Source organism: Drosophila grimshawi, unplaced genomic scaffold, assembly GCF_018153295.1.
Source record: "Drosophila grimshawi isolate 15287-2541.00 unplaced genomic scaffold, ASM1815329v1 contig_44, whole genome shotgun sequence".
In the NCBI taxonomy this organism is placed as follows: domain Eukaryota; kingdom Metazoa; phylum Arthropoda; class Insecta; order Diptera; family Drosophilidae; genus Drosophila; species Drosophila grimshawi.
In genome coordinates this window covers 11,969,156-11,987,933 of record NW_025063240.1, presented here as the reverse complement: position 1 = coordinate 11,987,933, position 18,778 = coordinate 11,969,156, and the positions used below count along the sequence as shown (strand labels likewise).

Genomic DNA, 18,778 nt, shown 5'->3' with positions numbered 1-18,778 from the left:
AATTTACTTTTATAATATCTAAGTAAAAATGTGTACAAAAATAGAAGCCACCACATGTGGCTATATAGAAATTCAGACTATCAAACTATTAAATACACAATTCAATCAGTGCCTCCAAACTGCAACTATCAGGACTTCCAAGGCGGTGGTTTGGATCCGTTGCTCGCATTACGCTTCTGTGGCTTACCGCCCTGCCTGGCGTTCATGGCGAGAATCTCGTCGAGCTTATCGAAATCACCTGGTGATTTGCTTAGCAGCAGCTCAATGTATGCCTGCAGTTTGTCCATCGGCGATGCTGGATCCTTCTTGCCCACCACATCCAAGTTGTTCTTCTCTGTGTTGCCGCTGCGTTGCGTCGTTTTACTTGACTTGGGCGTGTCCGGATAGTGACGCGCATTGTTCAGATCCGGCGACTCGCTGTCCGTCTCGCCGCTAGTCAGCTGAAGTGTCTGATTGGGTGAGGTTAATATGGCCAGCGCCTGTTGCCACTGCGCCTCCATCACACCGTGCAGCTTCTCCGCAATGTCCGCACTGAAAGCCACAAATGGCACACACATTTTATACATTATTTTCTTTAGTTTAGTGATAGATTTGTTACCGCTTAGTTTTATAGCAGCTGAGCTTGAGCTCCAGTTCGTCTATCTTCTTGGATGCATTCGCCAGCTGCAGTCGATACAGCTCCACCTCCTCGTTGTGCTTTTCCTGTATGAGATTCAGTTCCTGGTTGTTCTTCTCGTTGATCATCTCCAGCTGCTTGACGGCACGATCGGCAATCAGGCGTTCCCGTTCGCGTGCTTCTGCCTTTAGTTGCTCCTCCGATTTGTCCAGCTGACACTGGAACTCTTGCAGCTTTTTGGCCACCACATTCTCCATTTGTTGTTGGTAGTGTTGCTTCAACGATTTCTGTTGGACTTCCAGTTTTTTCTTAAGTTGGGTCTACAAAGTTGGGCAATTTAATCAATGAGCTGGCTACAATTAAGGAGTTATCAAAGTACTCACCTCGGTGTCTGTCAGATTGGCCAACGCCTCCTGCAGAGATTTGCGCTGCGATTCGAGGCTGTTGGCGCGTGTTTTTTGCTTTTGGTGATATTCTTGCAGCATTTCCTTCTGTTGTTGCAGCGTCCCATTATCCTTCTCCAGCTCCTCGATGCGCGATTTCAGCTGTGTAAATAAAAGGGATTGTAAGAGAGGCAAATATTGTTATCAGATTCGGGTTAAACCTTCTCCTGTTGATAGTCCGCCTTGGCGAACTTATCGCGCAGCTTGTTCATCTCGGCGTGGGATAGTTCTTCGGCTCGTTTGCTGCTCTGCAGCTGCAGTTCCAGCTGCTCCTGTTGCTGCTTTGTATCGCCTGCCTGGCGCTTCTGACGCTCCAGATCTGCCTCCAATATCTCCGTCTTCTCCTGAAACTTGGTGGCCAAGCCCACTGCCTGGGCCAGTTCGTGCTGCAGTGCATCGCATTTACTATGATTGTCGGCACGCTCCGTTTCCAGCCGGTGCAGCGTGTCTCGCAGATGCTGCACCTCAAAGTTTAACGTCTTCAATTGCTGCTCGGCCTGCTGCAGCGCGTCATCCTTGGACCGGTCCACTTCGATGGCCACCGAAATGCGCTGTTGATACTCCAGCAACTGAGACTGCAACGTTTGTACCATTTTCTCCAGATGCTGACGGCGCAGCTGCTCCTCCTTCAGCGATGGACTTCCGTGAAGCGCGGACACATTGTTCGCTATAACAGTGCCTGCCAGATTACTCTTGCCCCACAGCTCGCTGAGACTGATTAGCTTCTGCTCATTATTCACCGATGCCGATGCACCCAGTCGAATGCTGGGCAACGAAGTCGCCGCCGTCGTCGTCTGCGAATCCTGCGCATGCCCCGCATACGCACGCAAGCGCAAATAATCATCGCTGTGGTGTTGATGATGTTGTGGCAGCTGCTGCTGCCAAGCATTTTGATCGTCCAGATAGTTGTCGATTTCGTGCAATATATTATCCTCCAAGCGACGATGACGTGTCGGCTCCACCGAGCCACACTTGGGCGTTGAGTGCACCATGCCGTGCAGCTCGCGTTGCGCTTGGCTGCCGCCCAGCGCAGTGCGCACTGTGCTCGATGAGATCGTTGAAATGTCCGATGGTGCCTCAAAGCGTCGATCATCTTCGCGCTCCAGCTCAAAATTCTGCAGTCGCGCATTTATTTTATTCAGCTCCGACTTTTTGCTAGGCAACAGAAACTGATAGGCAGCTGTTGTTGCCACTGGCAGCGGCGGCGGTGGCATGGCAAGTGCATCTGCTGCCTCAGCAGCTGCACTCATTTTGGCCTCGAGCATCAGGCGCTGGGCGGTATTCGTGTAGTAATTGGGCGGTATCAGCAACAATAGATCCGTATCGTCCGTATCCGTATCACTCATTACACAAAAATTGCCATTCTCAAAACAAAATCAATTTGTTTATTTTACAAAACGAAACATTTAAATGGGAGACGCGCAACGAAATAGGCACTCGTTGCTATAGTTGCTGCTGATCCACGTAAATAAAGCTGCCACCACAGCGCATCTCAATTGAACGGAGTGGCAACGCTGCGACCTTAGTGTTGCACAACTACACAAAATTAGCGCTTCATTTAAAAATGATTTTGGATTTAGGTGTATAAATGTTTATTTGCATTCGTAATACATTGGTGAGGCAAGTTTACAAGTAAGTTTTGGCAACATACCCGCCTAGAATAGCAGCCAACAATACAATAAAACTTTCCATAAAAAAATAGTAGCAGCCACCACGTTGCTGCTGCTTTACCTTTAAAGCCTCAACGCTGCTACGTTGTTTCTTGTTTATTTCGATTTGCTGCAACATCTGTTCACGTTCCTGTTGCAGCTCCGTCACTTGCTGCATAAGCTTGTCGACGGTATCATCAGCATCCTCGTTAGTTTCTAAGGTAGTATCACGTACATTTTGATCAAAGAAATCATTATCCTGACTCTTGTCAATAGCTTTGGTGTCAGTCGAGGCAACATCGTGTATTTTATCAAAATCTGGATCAGGGTTTAATAATTTGACCTTTATTTTGGCATTCCAGATTTTAAGTTTATTTTCATTCCTCCAGAAATCCTTCAGCTTAAGGAAATTATCATCTGCCACAGCTGCCTGCACCATAAACTTGTGGACCTCCAAGTTGATAGGGCCACTCCGATAGAGTGGATGCACAAGGATGTCAACCTTAATGTACTCGAGCGGCTTAATCACACCAACACTGGGGCGAACAAAGAAAATACTTGGCGTGGTTGTCTTCCATTTGAATGCAACGCGCTCCTCACTATTTGGATTATGCATATTGATTATTTTGGAAGCGACACGACCAAATGGTCCTTCGATGACTATTTCGTCGGCGGGGTCTAGGATCAAAATGGGATTAGCCATTTTTTTTTGTCTACTGAATAAACCAAAACTTTTCGAAATAGCAAAAAAAAAAAATAATTTCCTTTTTCGTTCGAATATCGATGGAAACGAAACGAAAAACGAGTTTTAAATGATTCTTAAAAAAAAAACTCCGTCTTTTATATTGCCAAAATTGCAACGCCTACTTAGAGTATAATGAATTTAAAAACCAGCTATCGGTTTCCATCAAGTTGAACTGCCAGTTAGTTCAAATCAAGTCACCTGTGAAGCATTTAATTCGTTTTGCTTTCATATTTACAAAGTGTTGTTTTTTTTGTGAAAATTCGTTTGAGTTTGTGTCTCTACCAAAATATCATGCGTCCTGCATTTGGAGACGTTGCCTTGGACAGGATAATATCCGCGAGCTCATCGTCCTCCAGTTCGTTGCTGTTGGTATATATTTTGTGTGCATGGTTGTTGAAGGGAGAGGGGGGGAGGGTGTAGTGTTTTGTGGGTGGCACATTTAAAAACAGTTAATTAGTCTGTCTTGTATACAGTATGCACAGATATACATTTTTTATTTTTATATTCGCTTTTTGTTTGCTTTTTGTTTTGTGTTGTGTAATAAATAACAATGAATGTTTGTTGTTGTTGTTGTTGTTGTTTGCAACAGCCGGACGACGACGATTTCCCACTTGATGTGTGTGCGTGTGTGTTTCATGCTTGTCGACAGGATCGGGATGTGGAGTGATGAGAATTAGCTTGTTGAGTTCGATTCAGGTCGGATACATATGCGCAGAGGGCAGAGGCACAACAATAACGACAACAACAAGTACAACAAATGCGCTTTTATGGTCTACAAATAAATAATTGAAAAGAGAGAGAAAGAGAGAGAAAAAGAGAAAGAAAATATGGAAAAGAAAGTGTTTCCCACAAAGAAAGTGTATAATTTAATTAGTTGGATTTGACAACAATCAACAGACCAACGATTAAACAAACGAATATTAGACATGAACAAAACATTAAAACATACACGTAAAACGTAAAATGAACATGCGAATGAAACATAAGTGTGACTGATAAAGCAGGGGAAATAATCATTTTGGTCAATAATACACAATTGCTTTTAATAAGTTCACATTTTATTTTAATCTAGTCGAATTTTAGGCACTATTTTATCATTAATTATATGTATATATTGCAAAAATCAATTAAAATAATGCCTTAAGTCTCTTTTGTTAAAATTAAAATATTTTACAGCATTGTTTCTGGGTGGATTTATTCCTTTCCTTTAAGTTTTTCTTTTCTTTTGTTTTGTTTTTCTTCTTTTTTTTTGTTGTTACTTTAAATATTTGTAGGTAATTCATGTATAATTTAAATATCACTTAATTATTTTCGTTTCAAGACACTCGTGTTGCTGTGAAGTTCATATTTTCTTCTTCTTTCTTTTGTTGCGGACGGTTATAAGAAAAAAATTGCATTTTGAAAATAAATTTACAACTTTTGACAATAAATATTAATCGTAGTTAAAATTAATAGAGTTCCCATGTATTTTTTGTTTCTTTTCTTTTAAATTAGTAATATAAATTATGTATTGTTTATATGCAGTCGTTAATAGTAGTTTATAAATTAGTTTGCAATTTAAATTCGTTTTTTTGCATTTATACAAAAAACAACTAATCACAAGGCAAATAGATATTTTCATTTTTCTTCTATTTTTTTGTTTTGTTTTGTGTTGACTGTAAGAGGGAGGCGTTCAAAAGGTTCTTGGGCAACGCAGGCAAGTTTTAGTGGATGCTAAGCTTAACGAGTTGAAACAACGAGCTACGAGAGAGATAAATTGAGATAGCGAGCGAATACCATAACCACAGAGAGACAAAAAAAAATATATATAGAGAGAGACAGAGAGAGAGAGAGAGAGAGATCGAGAGCGTGGCCCAGGGAATGACTTGGTGTGAGTTAATAATGTAATGATGTATTGACTGATTGATTGATGCATGAGATTCGTTTAAGTTGTGTAACGAGCAGCGAGTAAGCATAAGGCATAATGAGTGAATGAAAAAGACACGTTATTGACCAGAAGATGAGTCAGTTTTGAAAGTAATGTGCAAAGTAGTATTAGACAGTAACGAATGAAAGTAGCGAGTAACTAGTTGAAGTAGCGAGTATCTGAATTAGACGATCGACATTATTCGCATTTTCTTGCAGTTTGCATGTTGTTGTTGGTTGATTTGGTTTTGGTTTGGTTTGATTTTTGTTGTGCTTACTTTTTGATCAGCGAGCGCACTTTTTTCATCGTTCGATTAAAGATCGTCTTATTGTTGGCGCTATTGTTCGATCCCAGCGACGAGTTGGACGTCTTATTGCTGTTGATGCTGCCACCACGATGCACATGCGCCGCCGCCCGCTGCTGATTGCCATGAATCGGTGCCTTCACCGGCTCCTGCCCATCCTCGCGCTCACTCTCCGTGGAGCTGACACCGTCGGGACTGTGCCGCTTGAAGACGCCACGTTGCGGCGGCTGAACGGTTCGCTCCGGCGTCGGTGATTTCGAGGATGAGCTGGCGTCTCGCCGCTGCGGACACGGTGTCATCGGCAATGCCAGATTCTGCATGCTCTGTGTCTCCTCGTTGGGTTCGCTCGGTGCCAACAGCTCGGCGAGCGTCTGCTTGGACAGAATGTGATCGAGACTGCGCGATTTGCGATGCTGTTGCACATTTGGCGGCGCCAGATTATCGCGCTTCTCACGTCGCGTCACATGGCACAAGCCATTCGTGACCAACTGATCATCCCCATCATCCGCCAGGTCCTCCTCCTCCTCCGGCTGCAGTGTGCACGTGGAGCTGGCATTCGTTAGCGCTGTGCTGCCAGCAGTGACAACAGCTGCCGCTGCCGCAATCCGCTGCTCGGGCGTGCTCAGACTATCATGACTATTAGCCGCCGCCTGATCCAGCAGCCCATCCACACTGTGCGATCGATAGCCATTCGCCATGCTGGCATTGTGCCCCAGTCCGGCAGCAGAGCTGCGACGTGGCGGCAAACATGCCAGTGGCATCATATTCTGCATCGATGCCGACCCAGCTCCGGACTTGTGCAGCAGCGCCGCCTGCTGGGTGCGATACGGTGGCAGCATATTGGAGCGCTTCGTCTGGCCGCGTCCATAGCTCAGCAGGGAGGTGCTGCCGCGCTGGCGGGCTGGTGAGGGTGATTGCCGGTATCTATTTGCCTGGTGATTAGCTGCTCGTGAATTATCGAGTTTCGAGTTTGCAATCAGAATTAAATTAATTATTAATTAAGTTGGTTTTTCGTTTAGAGTAGAGAGAAAGAGTTATGTGTGTGTGCGAAAGTGAGTGTGTTTGTATGTGGGTGTGCGTGTGCGTGTGTGAGAGAGAGGGGGGGCTGTCAATGCCGTTTTTAAATAGATATACATTTTTTTTTATGAAAGTCTTGACTGAACAACGGCCTAGAGCAGTCCCCAAGTTAACGAGTTGATCTTGCTTGAGGATTTCTGTTTTTTGTTTGCTTAAATCATAGGATGGATATCGTAGTAGTAAGTAAGTAAGTAAGTAAGTTGGTAAGTTGGTAAGTAGGTAAGTAAGTAAGTATATTCGAGGCTAGCCTAAGTGCTCTCGGTGGCCTAGTCTACGCTGATTCGCATTCGCATTCGAATTCGAATTTGAATTCGAGTTTGGATTCTGATTGGTTGAAGTAGTAGTAGTTGTTGTTGTACTCGTTGGCCCACCTTGTCCGCTGCCATTGGCCGCCATCAGGCCATCCACCACACTGCCCGCGCCACCGCCACCGCCAACGCCACCACTCTGCTGATAGTCGGAATCGTTGCTGTGCATTCTTTGGTATGAGCCCCCTGGCACTCCGGGCGCCATCGCCGCGATGCGATCGACATTCTTTTCGCCTCGCAAAAATCTGCCGCATCAGAAGAGGGTAAGAATTAAGGGTGGGAATTGTTTTAAAATTAAATATGTACGCATAATGTATATGTATAAATATATAGATATAGATATAGTTTAGATTAATTAATCGATCGATTATTTGGTCGTCATCCATTTAGTCCTAAATGTGCCGGTTATATACCTTTCGAGCTTATCGATGCACGCATCCTGATAATCGTGTATCCAGCTGACGGCATTGAAATGAGCCACACTGCACATGTCGTCCGGTAGATTCTCTGGCCACGTGAATTGCTGATCCATAATCGGTATTATATTGCAATTTGCGTTCAGAGCCGCAACAATTTCCTATCAATGAATCAATGAAGCCAACAAAAAAAATGAGCTTAATTCAATTGGATTGTTCCGGTTTGAACTTACGCGATGCACCCAATCCTTGCAGTCCTCATCGTTGATGCAGCGATGCAGTGCCTCTGGGGTTAATACTAAGACAAAATTCTTTGCCTGTCGAATACTGTTGAGTAGGCCATTATCAAATTTGCCCGCCTCCAGTCGCTCCACATCGATGAACACCGAGAAGCCGCGCAACTGGAGATGTACCTGAAAAAGTGAGTACAGAATTTAGCCAATCCTTTGCAGAGATCGGGGCTGAAACGCACCTTAAGCAAACTGGCCAGCTGTGAGCCATTGGAGCGTCTGTAGCTGACAAATACGTCCAGTGTCTTGGCCATATTCTCCTCGGATGAGCTGGGCAGCGAGTTCTCAAGATTCTTCACCGAATTCAGAATCCGCAGACGGTGAATGGCATTCTTGATGCCGCACTCTGTCATCAGCATATCCTCGTTGACATGGGGCAGGGTGCACTTATCGATGCCAGCATTCAATATGGCATACGTATAGGTGCAGTAATCGGGGCCGAGCTCGGCAAGGAAGTGATGCATCTTGGCCGTGTCCTTGGACGAGTAGTCCGCCATACGTTTGAGATTTTGCAGTTCACGCTCGAAGCGCTTGAGAAGAATGCCGTTTGTAATGCCAATGTCATCGCGAAGGTTCTCCTGGTTCAGCTTGAGCAACAGATCGCCATCCACCTGGGATTCATCGAACTGGCGCAGGTAACTATTGAAACCAATCTGTTTGACCCACTCCTGCACATCTTCGACACTCCAAAGAGGCACCTGCTGGGACAACTTGTGTGGCACCGTTTCACCAATCAGACGCAGCGCCTGCGCTGCAAACTTTGAGGCAATCGCATTGGGGCAACTCGCCACAGTTTTAAGGGCCTCAATGGCACCGATCTCGTGGAAGATGTCCGTGTTGCCCTGTTTCCGTTTGATGCCCGCCTCCATGCAGAAATGGAAGGCGGCCAGATTGCGAGCCTCCTCCCGATTGGAACTCAGAACGGGCACCAATCTCTCCAGCCAGTGTTTGCTCTGGCCGTGAGCATGCGAAAGATTCGACTTGGCAAAGACATACGGATCGTGCGAGGTGACAAATGGCTCGACGAGATCAAGACAGCCGGATTTGAGGACCTCCGCCTCGATCTCCTTGTTGGCAACGAGAACGGCAATGGCCAGGCAGGCATAGTACTTGATGTTGTCGTCGTTGTGGAAGGCAAGCGGGAACAGCCACATGGGCACCTTGCGGACAATCATCTCCTCCTGATTCTCAGCACCGCCATATAGCGAAAGATTGACCAGAGCGCTGGCGCAGTGACGCAGCGTTTCCACATCGTTGGTGCGGCACTTGAAAAGCAGGGCGTCGAGGCCACCCAGCCGGATCACGTCGGAGCATGTGCCCTCGGAATGCTTGAAGAGATGCTCCAGTATGCCAGTGCCGACACGCGAATGCTCCATATTCGATTCCTTGGTGCAGACGCATGCCACATTCACCACCTTGTCGAGCCCATTGTCGACGACATGCGATCGATTCTCGGTGGTGAGACACTGTTCGAGGAGATGGGCCGACGAGAATTGGAGATCACTGTTGTGCTGCACGCAGTTCTTCATCAGCAGATCGAGACCGCCACTCTGTCGCAGTGAATTGCAGAGGGAGTAGCCCAGCTCGTGTCCATGTGTGGGCACTGCCCAGGCGCGACGGATCACCTCGTTGATCTTCTCCAGATAGACGGATTTCTTTTCGCCGGCACTGGACACTGGACTGCTGTCATCGCTTTGCAGCGAACTGACGAAGGCAGTTAGCACATCTGAATACTTTCGGATGGCCTGCTCAATCTCCTGCTGGCCGCTGCCCGATGACAGGGATTTCAGATCATCGAGCTTGAGATCCTTTAGCTTGAGCCCCTGACCATTTGTGGCAGACATTTGCGAAGTGGAAGAGATCATGCTGCTGCCCGTGCTGGAAACACCCTTGTGCGTCATCGAATAGTTGGCCTGCGATGCCGAGGAGACATGCTTCTCCTGGCTAATGATGCCATTCGATGTCATCGTCTGCGATTGCTGCGACTGCGAAATGGCCTTTTTATCGGCCGAGAAATTGTCGCTGTGCACTTTAATACTGGCCGCGGCCACCTTGTTGCTCGCCTGCTGTGTAATATCGCCTGTGCGCAGCGAGAGCGCTTCCTGCAAGAGTGACACAGAACGTGCAACAATTAGTAATACAATTTCATAAAATGATGCAATATCAATGCTGCTAAAAGGTTTCTGACCCGCAGTATGACAGTTTCACAACTGTTAATCATATGCGGTACTCATTACATGCTGTGAAACGGTTTGTGTCTAAGGCTAACCAAGTCGAATTACAGTTTTGCAAATTTTAACAGAACTGTTAAGCACTTGCCCTTGAAATGTGTAACAGTGTTACAAATGTTAAACGCTCGAGTAAACTAATTCAGTGTTGTATTACAGCTGCTGCTTTGGAGCTTTTGTTTTGTTCACTTTAACATATTCTTCTATTGTTTAAATATTTGCCGCTGTTATACCTTGCTCTGTTCTACTTCAATGGGTATTTCGCGTACATGTTTGTTGTTGTTGTTGTTGTGGTTGTTGTTGTGGTTGTTGTTGTTGTTGCTGTTGATGTTTGTCGTTGAGTTTATGTCAGCTGTGTAGCTGTTGTTGTTGTTGTTGTGGTTGTTGTTTGGAGGAGACGATTGTGTGGTTGTTGTGGTGGGTGGTGGCGATAAAGGGCAGGTGGTGTTGGTGGCGGTGTTGACTGGCTGCAAAGGTGGATTAGAACTTTTACGTACTCTTGTGTGGGAGCTAGAGCTTGAGCTAGAAGACGATGACGATTGCGCGGAGCAGGCAGAGGCGGAAGCAGAGGAGGAGCTACTCGATGCACCCGACATTCGGGCAGCGGACGCAGTGGACATGGAGGCATTGCCAGCGGCAGCAGATGTCACCACCTGAATTGGTTGCGGGGGCGGTGACAGTGGGGAGTTGTGGGCAAAACGATTGAAGGGCGTGCCCACAGTCGTCGGTGGCGGTGGCGACAGCGGCATCTCAACGATGGGGCTCGGCGAACGATTGTTGGGCACAAAATCTGATTGGCCACTCGAACGAAAGATGCCCTTGCGAACGGGCCAAGGCGGCTGCTGCGGCTGATTGGACATGTTTCCTTTTGGGCTTTATATCTTTCGCTCTTTTGTACTTCTTTCAATAGTTCGATGATTGTTCAAATGTGTATTTAAATATAACGCAGCGTGAACGTGAAAATGAATGTTCTTGTTGTTTTTTTTCTACAGTTTGATTTCTATATTTTCATTCACATAAAAATAGCACACAAATTGGCTGCGCTGAGGAAGAGTTTGTTGTCTGTGTGAGAGATTGTGGGAGTGTCGATCATATGTCTGTGTGTGTGTCTGTTTGTGTGTGTGAGTGTGTGAGTGTGCGCGCGTCTGCTGACACTGACCGACAATTTAAGTTTGTAATATTTTACAGCACTGTTCAATTACTGAAGCTACAGCTGCTGAACACAGCTATGCTAATAAACAATAATAGCAATTAACGAAACTTGACGAATGTTCGAAATGCACATGTAAATGTATTCTGAGACAGACACTTGTTAGCTCCGCTACACATACATGCACATGCACACATACATATTTAGAGAAAAACAAAAACGAATTCTTGTCATATATCTCACATATTTTCGCATTGTTAATAATGCTTTGTTGTTCAGTTGGTTGATCTACTTTATAGTTTAGGTTTAACTTGAAGTTTTTCTTGATTTTGTATATTATTTGAATTGGTGAGCTTTCGAAAAGTTTTACGTTTCGCCGAGTTTTGGAACTTTGAGCACCAGCAAATATATTTCATAGTGTTTTTTTGCTTAGTTTAATTTCTGATTTTCATTGGTTTTTTTTTTTTTTTTTTGAGCACTCAGAATTTCATCACAGCCAACGTGAAATTTATGAAATTCCGAAATTTGTTGCTTTTGTTTTTATTTTATTTTTGTTGTTGTTTTTGTGGTGTCGGCACAAGTGTTATGTGTTGTGTTTAAAAGTGAGCCACCCAGAAGGTCAGGTTCTAAATATGTATTGTTTTGTCGATTAGTTCGCTTCGTCGTCTTGTTATGTTTTTTTTTTTTTTGTATAAGGTATTTCCTTAAAGCAGTCGTAGTCGTTGTCTTTTGCCAATCTTTTTAGTGCCAATAGACAAATTAATGCAATGTTCGAGTCTATATTATAGTATTCAAATATATAAGCACATGTCTTATATATATACACATATATACATATATATATATAAATTCCGTATTTATATTCGTATATGCAAAACGATTATTTAAAATTGCTCGCCTAAAGCGTAACGCTCGCGTCGATCGTTTGTCTGATACTGAACTGAGAACTGAGAACTCAGAACGGGGAACTGAGAACTGAGCAACGCTCAGTGGCATTTTATTTAAAAGAACAATTTTCGAAAATAAAATACAGCCTTTGCCCCTTTCGGTTGACTGAGTGAAAATTCTATAGAAATATCAGAGCGCAAATAGCGCAATAAATCAAAAAATATATTATATATATATATATATATATTGCTAATTGTGAGCATTTGGTCAAAGTTTTTTTTTAATGTTAATGCATCTTTTTTTCTTTGCAATTTAAACTTTTAATCGTTCGAATGAATCTAAAACGTCTTTGACTGCGCAGCTACATCAAAATCTTTTTGCTGATTGGGGCATAAAAATTAGAAGTCTGCCCACATGGAGCGTGTCTGTTGTTGGCCAAATGCCAGCAACAAGAGTCTATTGTATTAGCCCATCTGCTAGACTACAGGTTCGTAGACAATCAGAATCATCAATTGTACAGCAAGGATTTTCCAGCTAACTTATTTATATTGCTTGCAATTTATCAATGATAAGTTATTTATTAGTAGTAGCTGACTATTTGACCTTAAGCGAGATTCTATTTAATCAATAGACTGCATAACATTTCATCATCCAGTTCGAATTGCGTTGTTGACAACCTTTAATGAGCCGCATCATAAAACAATTTATGCTAATATATCATGGGGCTCCCCGCTTATCGATTAGATAAGCCACAACATTGTGTCGCCATTGGAAACGAGGGGTTGCAGCTAAGGTGCAACGATGTCGATGATTATTATTACCTGAATTCTTCTTAGCATGGAACCCTTTTTCTTGTCCTTGCTCAAATGTCGCACTAAGTGTGGGCTCCACTGGAGCGGACGTTGGTTCCGAAAAAACATATTACGTATACGCGATGCTATTTCGAAGCAGACTGTTGCCTACTTTTTGGCGCAGCAAAAACATGTAGAAATATCGATTTTCTCTGTTGTTTTTCTTCGAGCAAGGACAACAATTTTAACTAACTTCACTCGGGACAGTTTTCACAATTCGCTCGCGCCATTAAACGTTCCCAGTCGTTCTTTTTTTCTGTTTTTTTTTTGGTGAAGCGTGCCCCTTTATGCGACCCTAACATGCAAGCGACGAACTTCGACTGAAAGGAGTGGCCGGCATAACGATTGTTCACTGGTATGCTTGAACTTTGCCAGTGGTTGCCCTGCTGCGTCACTAGCTTGCAAAAGCTTTCAAAGCTTCCCCGCTGAGCGACAGGGAGGGAGAGGGTTCAATGACTATAACAATAACTTGGTGGTCTGCAGCATGTAACAAGCAAGTGACTACTGTTGGTTGGATTGCGATATTGATTGATTGATTGCTCACCTGCATGACGGCTGCACTCTCCTCAGCTTTGACGCCATCCACTTCCAGACGATTTCGAACCGCTGACGCAGCCTTAGCCTCTTTGTAATCAATGTCACCAGCCTGGAGACGTTTCATTTCCGCTGAATTGCTGGTCGCCTGCTCGGAGCTGAAGCCATCGGCCACCACTTTTGTGGTGGCCATCGATTTGGAACGCTTCTCCTCAAACTTGATGGTGTCAATCGTTTTATTCGAGCCACTTAAGCCACTGCTGGCGCTCAGCTGTGTGGCAGTTGGATGCGTTAAATCCAAACCGTTGCCAAAATGTTTGTGTGTGCAACAATCATCATCGCCATCCGGAGTCGTTACAATGCCGTAACAGCTGCCATCATCATTGCCATCAACTAGATTCTCGATTGAGGCACGCATTCTGCAAGAGTTTAACATGATTTAACATCAAGTTCTTAAGCTGATCGATGATTGTTTGATTGATTGATTGATGGATGGATGAACTACTCACTTCTTTTTCAACTGCGTTATGGTATCTTCGCTATTGAGACCCTTAAGGTCATCAATCGATGGATGGTGTCGCGTTTGCGTTGGCGCCGCTGTCAGACGTTCTATTTCCGACATGGACATTTTAATATCAGTGAGATCGCGCTTGACGGCGGCGGCCTTCATTTCCGAAGACGTTGATGACGAGGAAGACGATGACGATGATGACGCTTGTGTCGTCGATGATGATGTTATGTGATGCAAACGCTGCGATTTCTTCTCCACACGCGTCGTTGTGCTGCTGCTGCTGTTCACAACCTGTAATAAGTATAGACAGAGACAGAGAGAGAGAGTGAGAAACAGAGAGAGAGAGAGAGAGAGAGAGAGAGAGATTAATAACAATCAAAATATTTAAGCACAAGTTAATTCCTTTATTTTCAGTGACACTGAATCAGCGCAGACATATGCGAAATATTTGCAAAGTGGGCCTAATTTATGTGTCTCTGTGCTATTTGTCCGATATTTATGTATATATATAAACATATATATGTATCTCTATCGCAATCGGCTGCTTATTTTTATGACAGGCGCTTGGCGTCGTCTTTTTACGAGATCGTAGTATTGCCCCACTACTTGGCTTTGCCCCCTCCTAGATGGTCTCCTATTTATTTAGCAACGTTTCTGTCTGACAATGGTTTATGATTTAGCATTTTTAAATTTATTGGCGCCGAGTATTTTATTGTCGAAGTGCAGATAAGATTGCGTTTATTCTAACTTAATTAGATACACATCAGCTGTCAACCGTTGCTTGCATATGCAAAAACTTCTCTACAAAGTCGACAATAATCAGGGATTATCAGCAGACACAATGGAATGGGGAAGTCTGTCAATAGATAAGTGCAACAAGTGCGATGAATTGAGGCGATTTAAAGCTTTAAGCTTATAACGATCTTTCGTCAAGTGTGAACAAGTTCAAGTTTGTCTAGTATTGAATAAGAGCTCCAATATCATCTATAAAAATCAAATATTGACAGTAAGTTGTCATTAAAACTGTCTTCTAGCAAGAAAAACAAATGAATCTCATACATCAAAATCGATATGGTGGCCATTTCTGAAGAGCATTCCTCAATGGCTATTTTCGCGAAAAATCTACTTCAATTCTATTCATGCGCAATCACAATAAAGGCTAGACACACAATAATTGGATTGTATTTGAAATATTTAGCTCTCAAGTATTTTTGAAAAGGTTGTCAGAAACCAGGAAAACACAACACGGCAACCCACAGATCGAGCAAAAGTCTCGTTTTTTCTTCATTATTTATTTATTTCGATTTTTTTTTTTTGCTTTTTTTTGACAAATGTAGCAACATTACGAGTCAATTCTAATTTTGGACGGATTTCAATTTTGCGCGTTTTGTGTATGTGTGTTTCTTGAAAAGACTTGAAAAGAGCAGAAGAGCCAAAACGAACAACATGCCGAAAATCGGTGTGTGGGTGTTGTTCCCATATAGTTTTTATATGGCTCGAAACGTTGACTAATAAAACATTTATAAATATTATAATGATAATTGGCCTGTTTTGGATATAACGTATGCTCTGTGTCGATGTGTCGATATGTCGATAGACACAAAGTAAATATTTTGTTGTTACGGTCTTCAAGCTTCGTAAAACATAATCAATAATTGGAATGATATGTGCGGCTAGGTTTTATGGCATAATACGAGGTATACCTAATTCGACTTATCACAATTGACAACGGCAAAAAAAAATTCCCAAGTGGCAAGTGTGATCGACGTTCTCTTTTTGTTTTTTTTATTTTTTCTACACATTTCTTGTTCCCGTTGTGTGTTAGTAAATATTATTGTATAGTCATGGAAGAGAGAGAGAGATAGAGAGAGAGAGAGAGAGAGTGGAGGGGGCAGGGCGGGGGCGACCAGTTCTTTGGGGCTAGGCGTTACTTGGACATGAAGTCAAGAGATTAGATACGAGAGAACCCTAACGTTTTAAACACTGCGTCATTTACTAATTTATCAATATTATGTATTGGTCTACACACAGATTTACACACTTACACACTTACACACACACGCATTATACTAACCGATGTCGGTTATCGCGATAGCCCTTTTTGTTTTTGGGTTCTTTCTAGAAATTCCTTAATATGTTCAATTAAAGTTCATATTACGTATACGCCTACGTTGCGATAGCAGTCTTAACTCTGTCATATATATAATATATGTGTATTCTAAACTAAATCACGCCTTGTGGGGGGCTTATCAGCGGACACACACACACACAAACACAAACACAGTCGGTCAGACAATTTGTATATGTATATGTAAATATCTGCCTTTGGTTTTGTACGCTTACAAATCAATTCTTTAACAATTTGTTTGTGTGCTATGTTTTTATATATATATTAAATATTTATTTATTTATTTTGTTGTTTTACTGATTTTCTTTCGTACTTTGCTTTGGGCCAGATGTTTTTTTTTTACTAAGGTAACGCGGTCTTCGTGTTAATTGGTTCACACGCTGCAAAAACGCTTCGCATACTGAATTGAACTTTCGAGAGTTAATATTTTTCACGCTTGCCGCGAATATTCCCAACGGCACTCAAATAATAATCGTTGAGAGTTCTTATTATTTTTTTTTTTGTCGTATTATTTTTATTTTGCTTTTATGCTGTTCGTTTTTCGTTTGTACAGAAAATACTGATAACAAAAGTAGAGTTCGTTTAATTGTTCGTTAATGTTGGCAACAGTTTGTTGAAGAAACGTTGCGCTTTTCGTTCGATTTCGTTTCAAATAATTAATATGCAAATTATTGCTGAATTTATATGTGAATATATTATGTATGAGGCGCTGCCGTCACACAAAAAAAAATCATTGCACGCTAACAATTAAATAGGATTTTTGTGTCGGTCCGTTCAATGCTGCTTTTTTTCTTGTTTGCTTTTGTTTCTTTTTTTTTGTGCGCGACGCTCGCTTCTCGTTCGTTTCGTTAACTAAAGTAAAATGAGTGAATTTCTAGCGTTCAACCGATGGGAGGCTCTAGCAGCGAGCTTGAGCTTTTAGCGCTGCCGGCGTCAAAACGGGCCGATTGTCATTTCATTTTAAAGTGGCGCTGCCAACAGCGATCGCTGTGGGTGCGAGCAGTACGGCCATTTAAAGCACAACAACGTTGACGTTGACGTGAGCTCTGCGCTGAGAATTCTAGGAAATCGTACTGTAAATGTTCTCGCGCCGGCAACTTTTATACAAACAAGTAGAAGAACGCGTCGCTTATTATTTTATCTATTATTTAATTTATGCAGTGTATTCGTGCATTTCCATAATTCTGCGACAGACTCACGTTTCAGCTAAAGCTGTTTTTTTTTCTTTCTTTCTAATTAACGCGTTCGGCTTAAAGATTCAATTAAATCTTATGTGGATGCTGTTTCCACTTTGCAACTGAGAATTTGTATCTTTCAGCTCGTTTTGTGCGCTGTTTACTCACTCGATTAGCGTCGCTCTTTTAACAACCAGCCAGTTAAGCAGCAGATTATTGCTGTGGCTGAGACTGTGTTTGTGTTTTGTTTTATTTAATGTGTTTATATTCATAATTACTTAGTCGATTTTTTGTTTTGATGGCAATTCGTTGCTTATTTAACATACCCATTTATTTACACACATTTGTATGTTAATTTATGTACAATCAAACAATTGGCATTTCTAATTTGCATCGTCTCTGCTCAGTCGTAGTTAAAAACTACCAACTTTAAACAGCTCTTCAATATTAAATATTCGAAATTGTATCTATCTATGATAGAAAATTAGAAATAACAAATAAAATATTGGCAATAAATCACTGTATTGTCATAAATTAAGTTCATTGTTGGTTACATATTTGGGCTGTTAATATATATTAATATTGCAGCTTCTTGTTATGCTTCCAATAATCCCTAGTTTTCACCATCTTTTGTTGTCTTATTCAGCGATGCGTCATCAGATTGTTTCTTTCGTTTCTTCAAACACCTCCGCAATACTCTGGGTTGGTGCCACCAAATGAAGGTTTTATCTAAAATGGCACTGCTAATATGCTAAGCCTATTCATACTTATACGATATGTAGAAATTGCTTATTTATAATTTTCGTTTTAATATTACAATCACTGTATTTTCTGGGAAACACAACGGCGACCATATCAGTCCTTTCTTAAGCGTTCTAAAATTAAAGCTTTTTCCCAAGAAATTCACATGTCAGGCATTGAGCAGGCAACGACAACAGCTAATAAAGAGTCAAACAATATCGTTTCGCAGAAAATAAATGTAATAATACAATATATAAATATTGTTCATCAATAAGCAACTTAAGCAGCGATTATCTATTGAAGAACACTAAAAAGAAGAAAAGCATCCGCCTCAATGATAAGCGTCAAACGACACAAACGTCACGAGCCAAAGACGACGTCGACGTGATGCCGGCAGCAGAAGCAGCAGCAGCCGCAGCCGCAGCAACAACAACTACCGGTAAATGAGTCATAGCAGAATCGGAGCAGAAAGAGCAAGCAAGCTGAAAAGAGATGCCTGCGTCGAGTTTTGAACGTTGAATTGTTCGAAATGATTACACAAGTGACTATTTTAATGCCTGTGAGCTTGTCGCCATTTGATAGGCATAACTGTTGATGGGCAAGTCAATTAATAATCAACCGAAAAAACTTGACCAAGGCAACGTCAAAATGCGCCCTGTGTAAGCGACTATTTTCAAAGCAAGTGATTCAATGCGTTGACAAAGATAAGCAGCAGCAGCAGCAACAACAACTACACAAGAAAAAACACACTTGTCACACTTCAAGTTATTATTTGGATGGGAAGTACGCTTATCAAACGAGGGAACCAAGTTTGGCAT

General features: G+C 42.5%; 3 protein-coding genes across 6 annotated transcripts in view; all 3 read right to left on the bottom strand.

Moving 5' to 3' along the window:
- Positions 1-20: 20 nt before the first annotated feature.
- LOC6556443 (myosin heavy chain, clone 203) lies at positions 21-2,550 on the bottom strand. The gene is made up of 4 exons (XM_001984464.3): positions 1,221-2,550; positions 1,000-1,161; positions 599-936; positions 21-531 (listed from the first exon to the last, which is right to left on the bottom strand). Exons 1-4 carry the CDS (start codon positions 2,403-2,405, stop codon positions 129-131), a joined length of 2,088 nt encoding a protein of 695 aa, XP_001984500.1. The 5' UTR covers positions 2,406-2,550; the 3' UTR covers positions 21-128.
- A 77-nt stretch (positions 2,551-2,627) lies between these two features.
- On the bottom strand, positions 2,628-3,459 carry LOC6556408 (vesicle-associated membrane protein-associated protein A). The gene has a single exon (XM_001984465.3). It carries the CDS (start codon positions 3,409-3,411, stop codon positions 2,686-2,688), a length of 726 nt encoding a protein of 241 aa, XP_001984501.1. The 5' UTR covers positions 3,412-3,459; the 3' UTR covers positions 2,628-2,685.
- A 177-nt stretch (positions 3,460-3,636) lies between these two features.
- Positions 3,637-18,778, bottom strand: part of LOC6556432 (NAD(+) hydrolase sarm1) — a 29,822-nt gene continuing 14,680 nt past the window's right edge. Inside the window, exons 3-10 of one of the 4 annotated variants that reach the window (XM_032742914.2) lie at positions 13,915-14,207; positions 13,416-13,824; positions 7,937-9,856; positions 7,698-7,877; positions 7,462-7,625; positions 7,112-7,293; positions 5,637-6,606; positions 3,637-3,816 (exon numbers count right to left, since the gene is read on the bottom strand). In XM_032742914.2, the coding sequence (XP_032598805.1) occupies positions 3,732-3,816; positions 5,637-6,606; positions 7,112-7,293; positions 7,462-7,625; positions 7,698-7,877; positions 7,937-9,856; positions 13,416-13,824; positions 13,915-14,207 (4,203 nt within the window). In that variant the 3' untranslated portion in view covers positions 3,637-3,731. Of the gene's footprint in view, positions 3,817-3,906; positions 4,226-5,636; positions 6,607-6,792; positions 7,294-7,461; positions 7,626-7,697; positions 7,878-7,936; positions 9,857-10,215; positions 10,858-13,415; positions 13,825-13,914; positions 14,208-18,778 lie in introns of those variants that run through there. The other 3 variants (XM_032742915.2, XM_032742916.2, XM_032742917.2) reach the window with 3 other exon arrangements.

Coding starts and splice junctions, on each gene's coding strand:
- LOC6556408 (XM_001984465.3), bottom strand. CDS start 3,411: ATGGCTAATCCCATTTTGATCCTAGACCCCGCCGACGAAATAGTCATC.
- LOC6556443 (XM_001984464.3), bottom strand. CDS start 2,405: ATGAGTGATACGGATACGGACGATACGGATCTATTGTTGCTGATACCG. Junction 1,162..1,220: donor CGGACTATCAACAGGAGAAG/GTTTAACCCGAA, acceptor TTATTTACACAG/CTGAAATCGCGCATCGAGGA. Junction 937..999: donor CCAATCTGACAGACACCGAG/GTGAGTACTTTG, acceptor CCAACTTTGTAG/ACCCAACTTAAGAAAAAACT.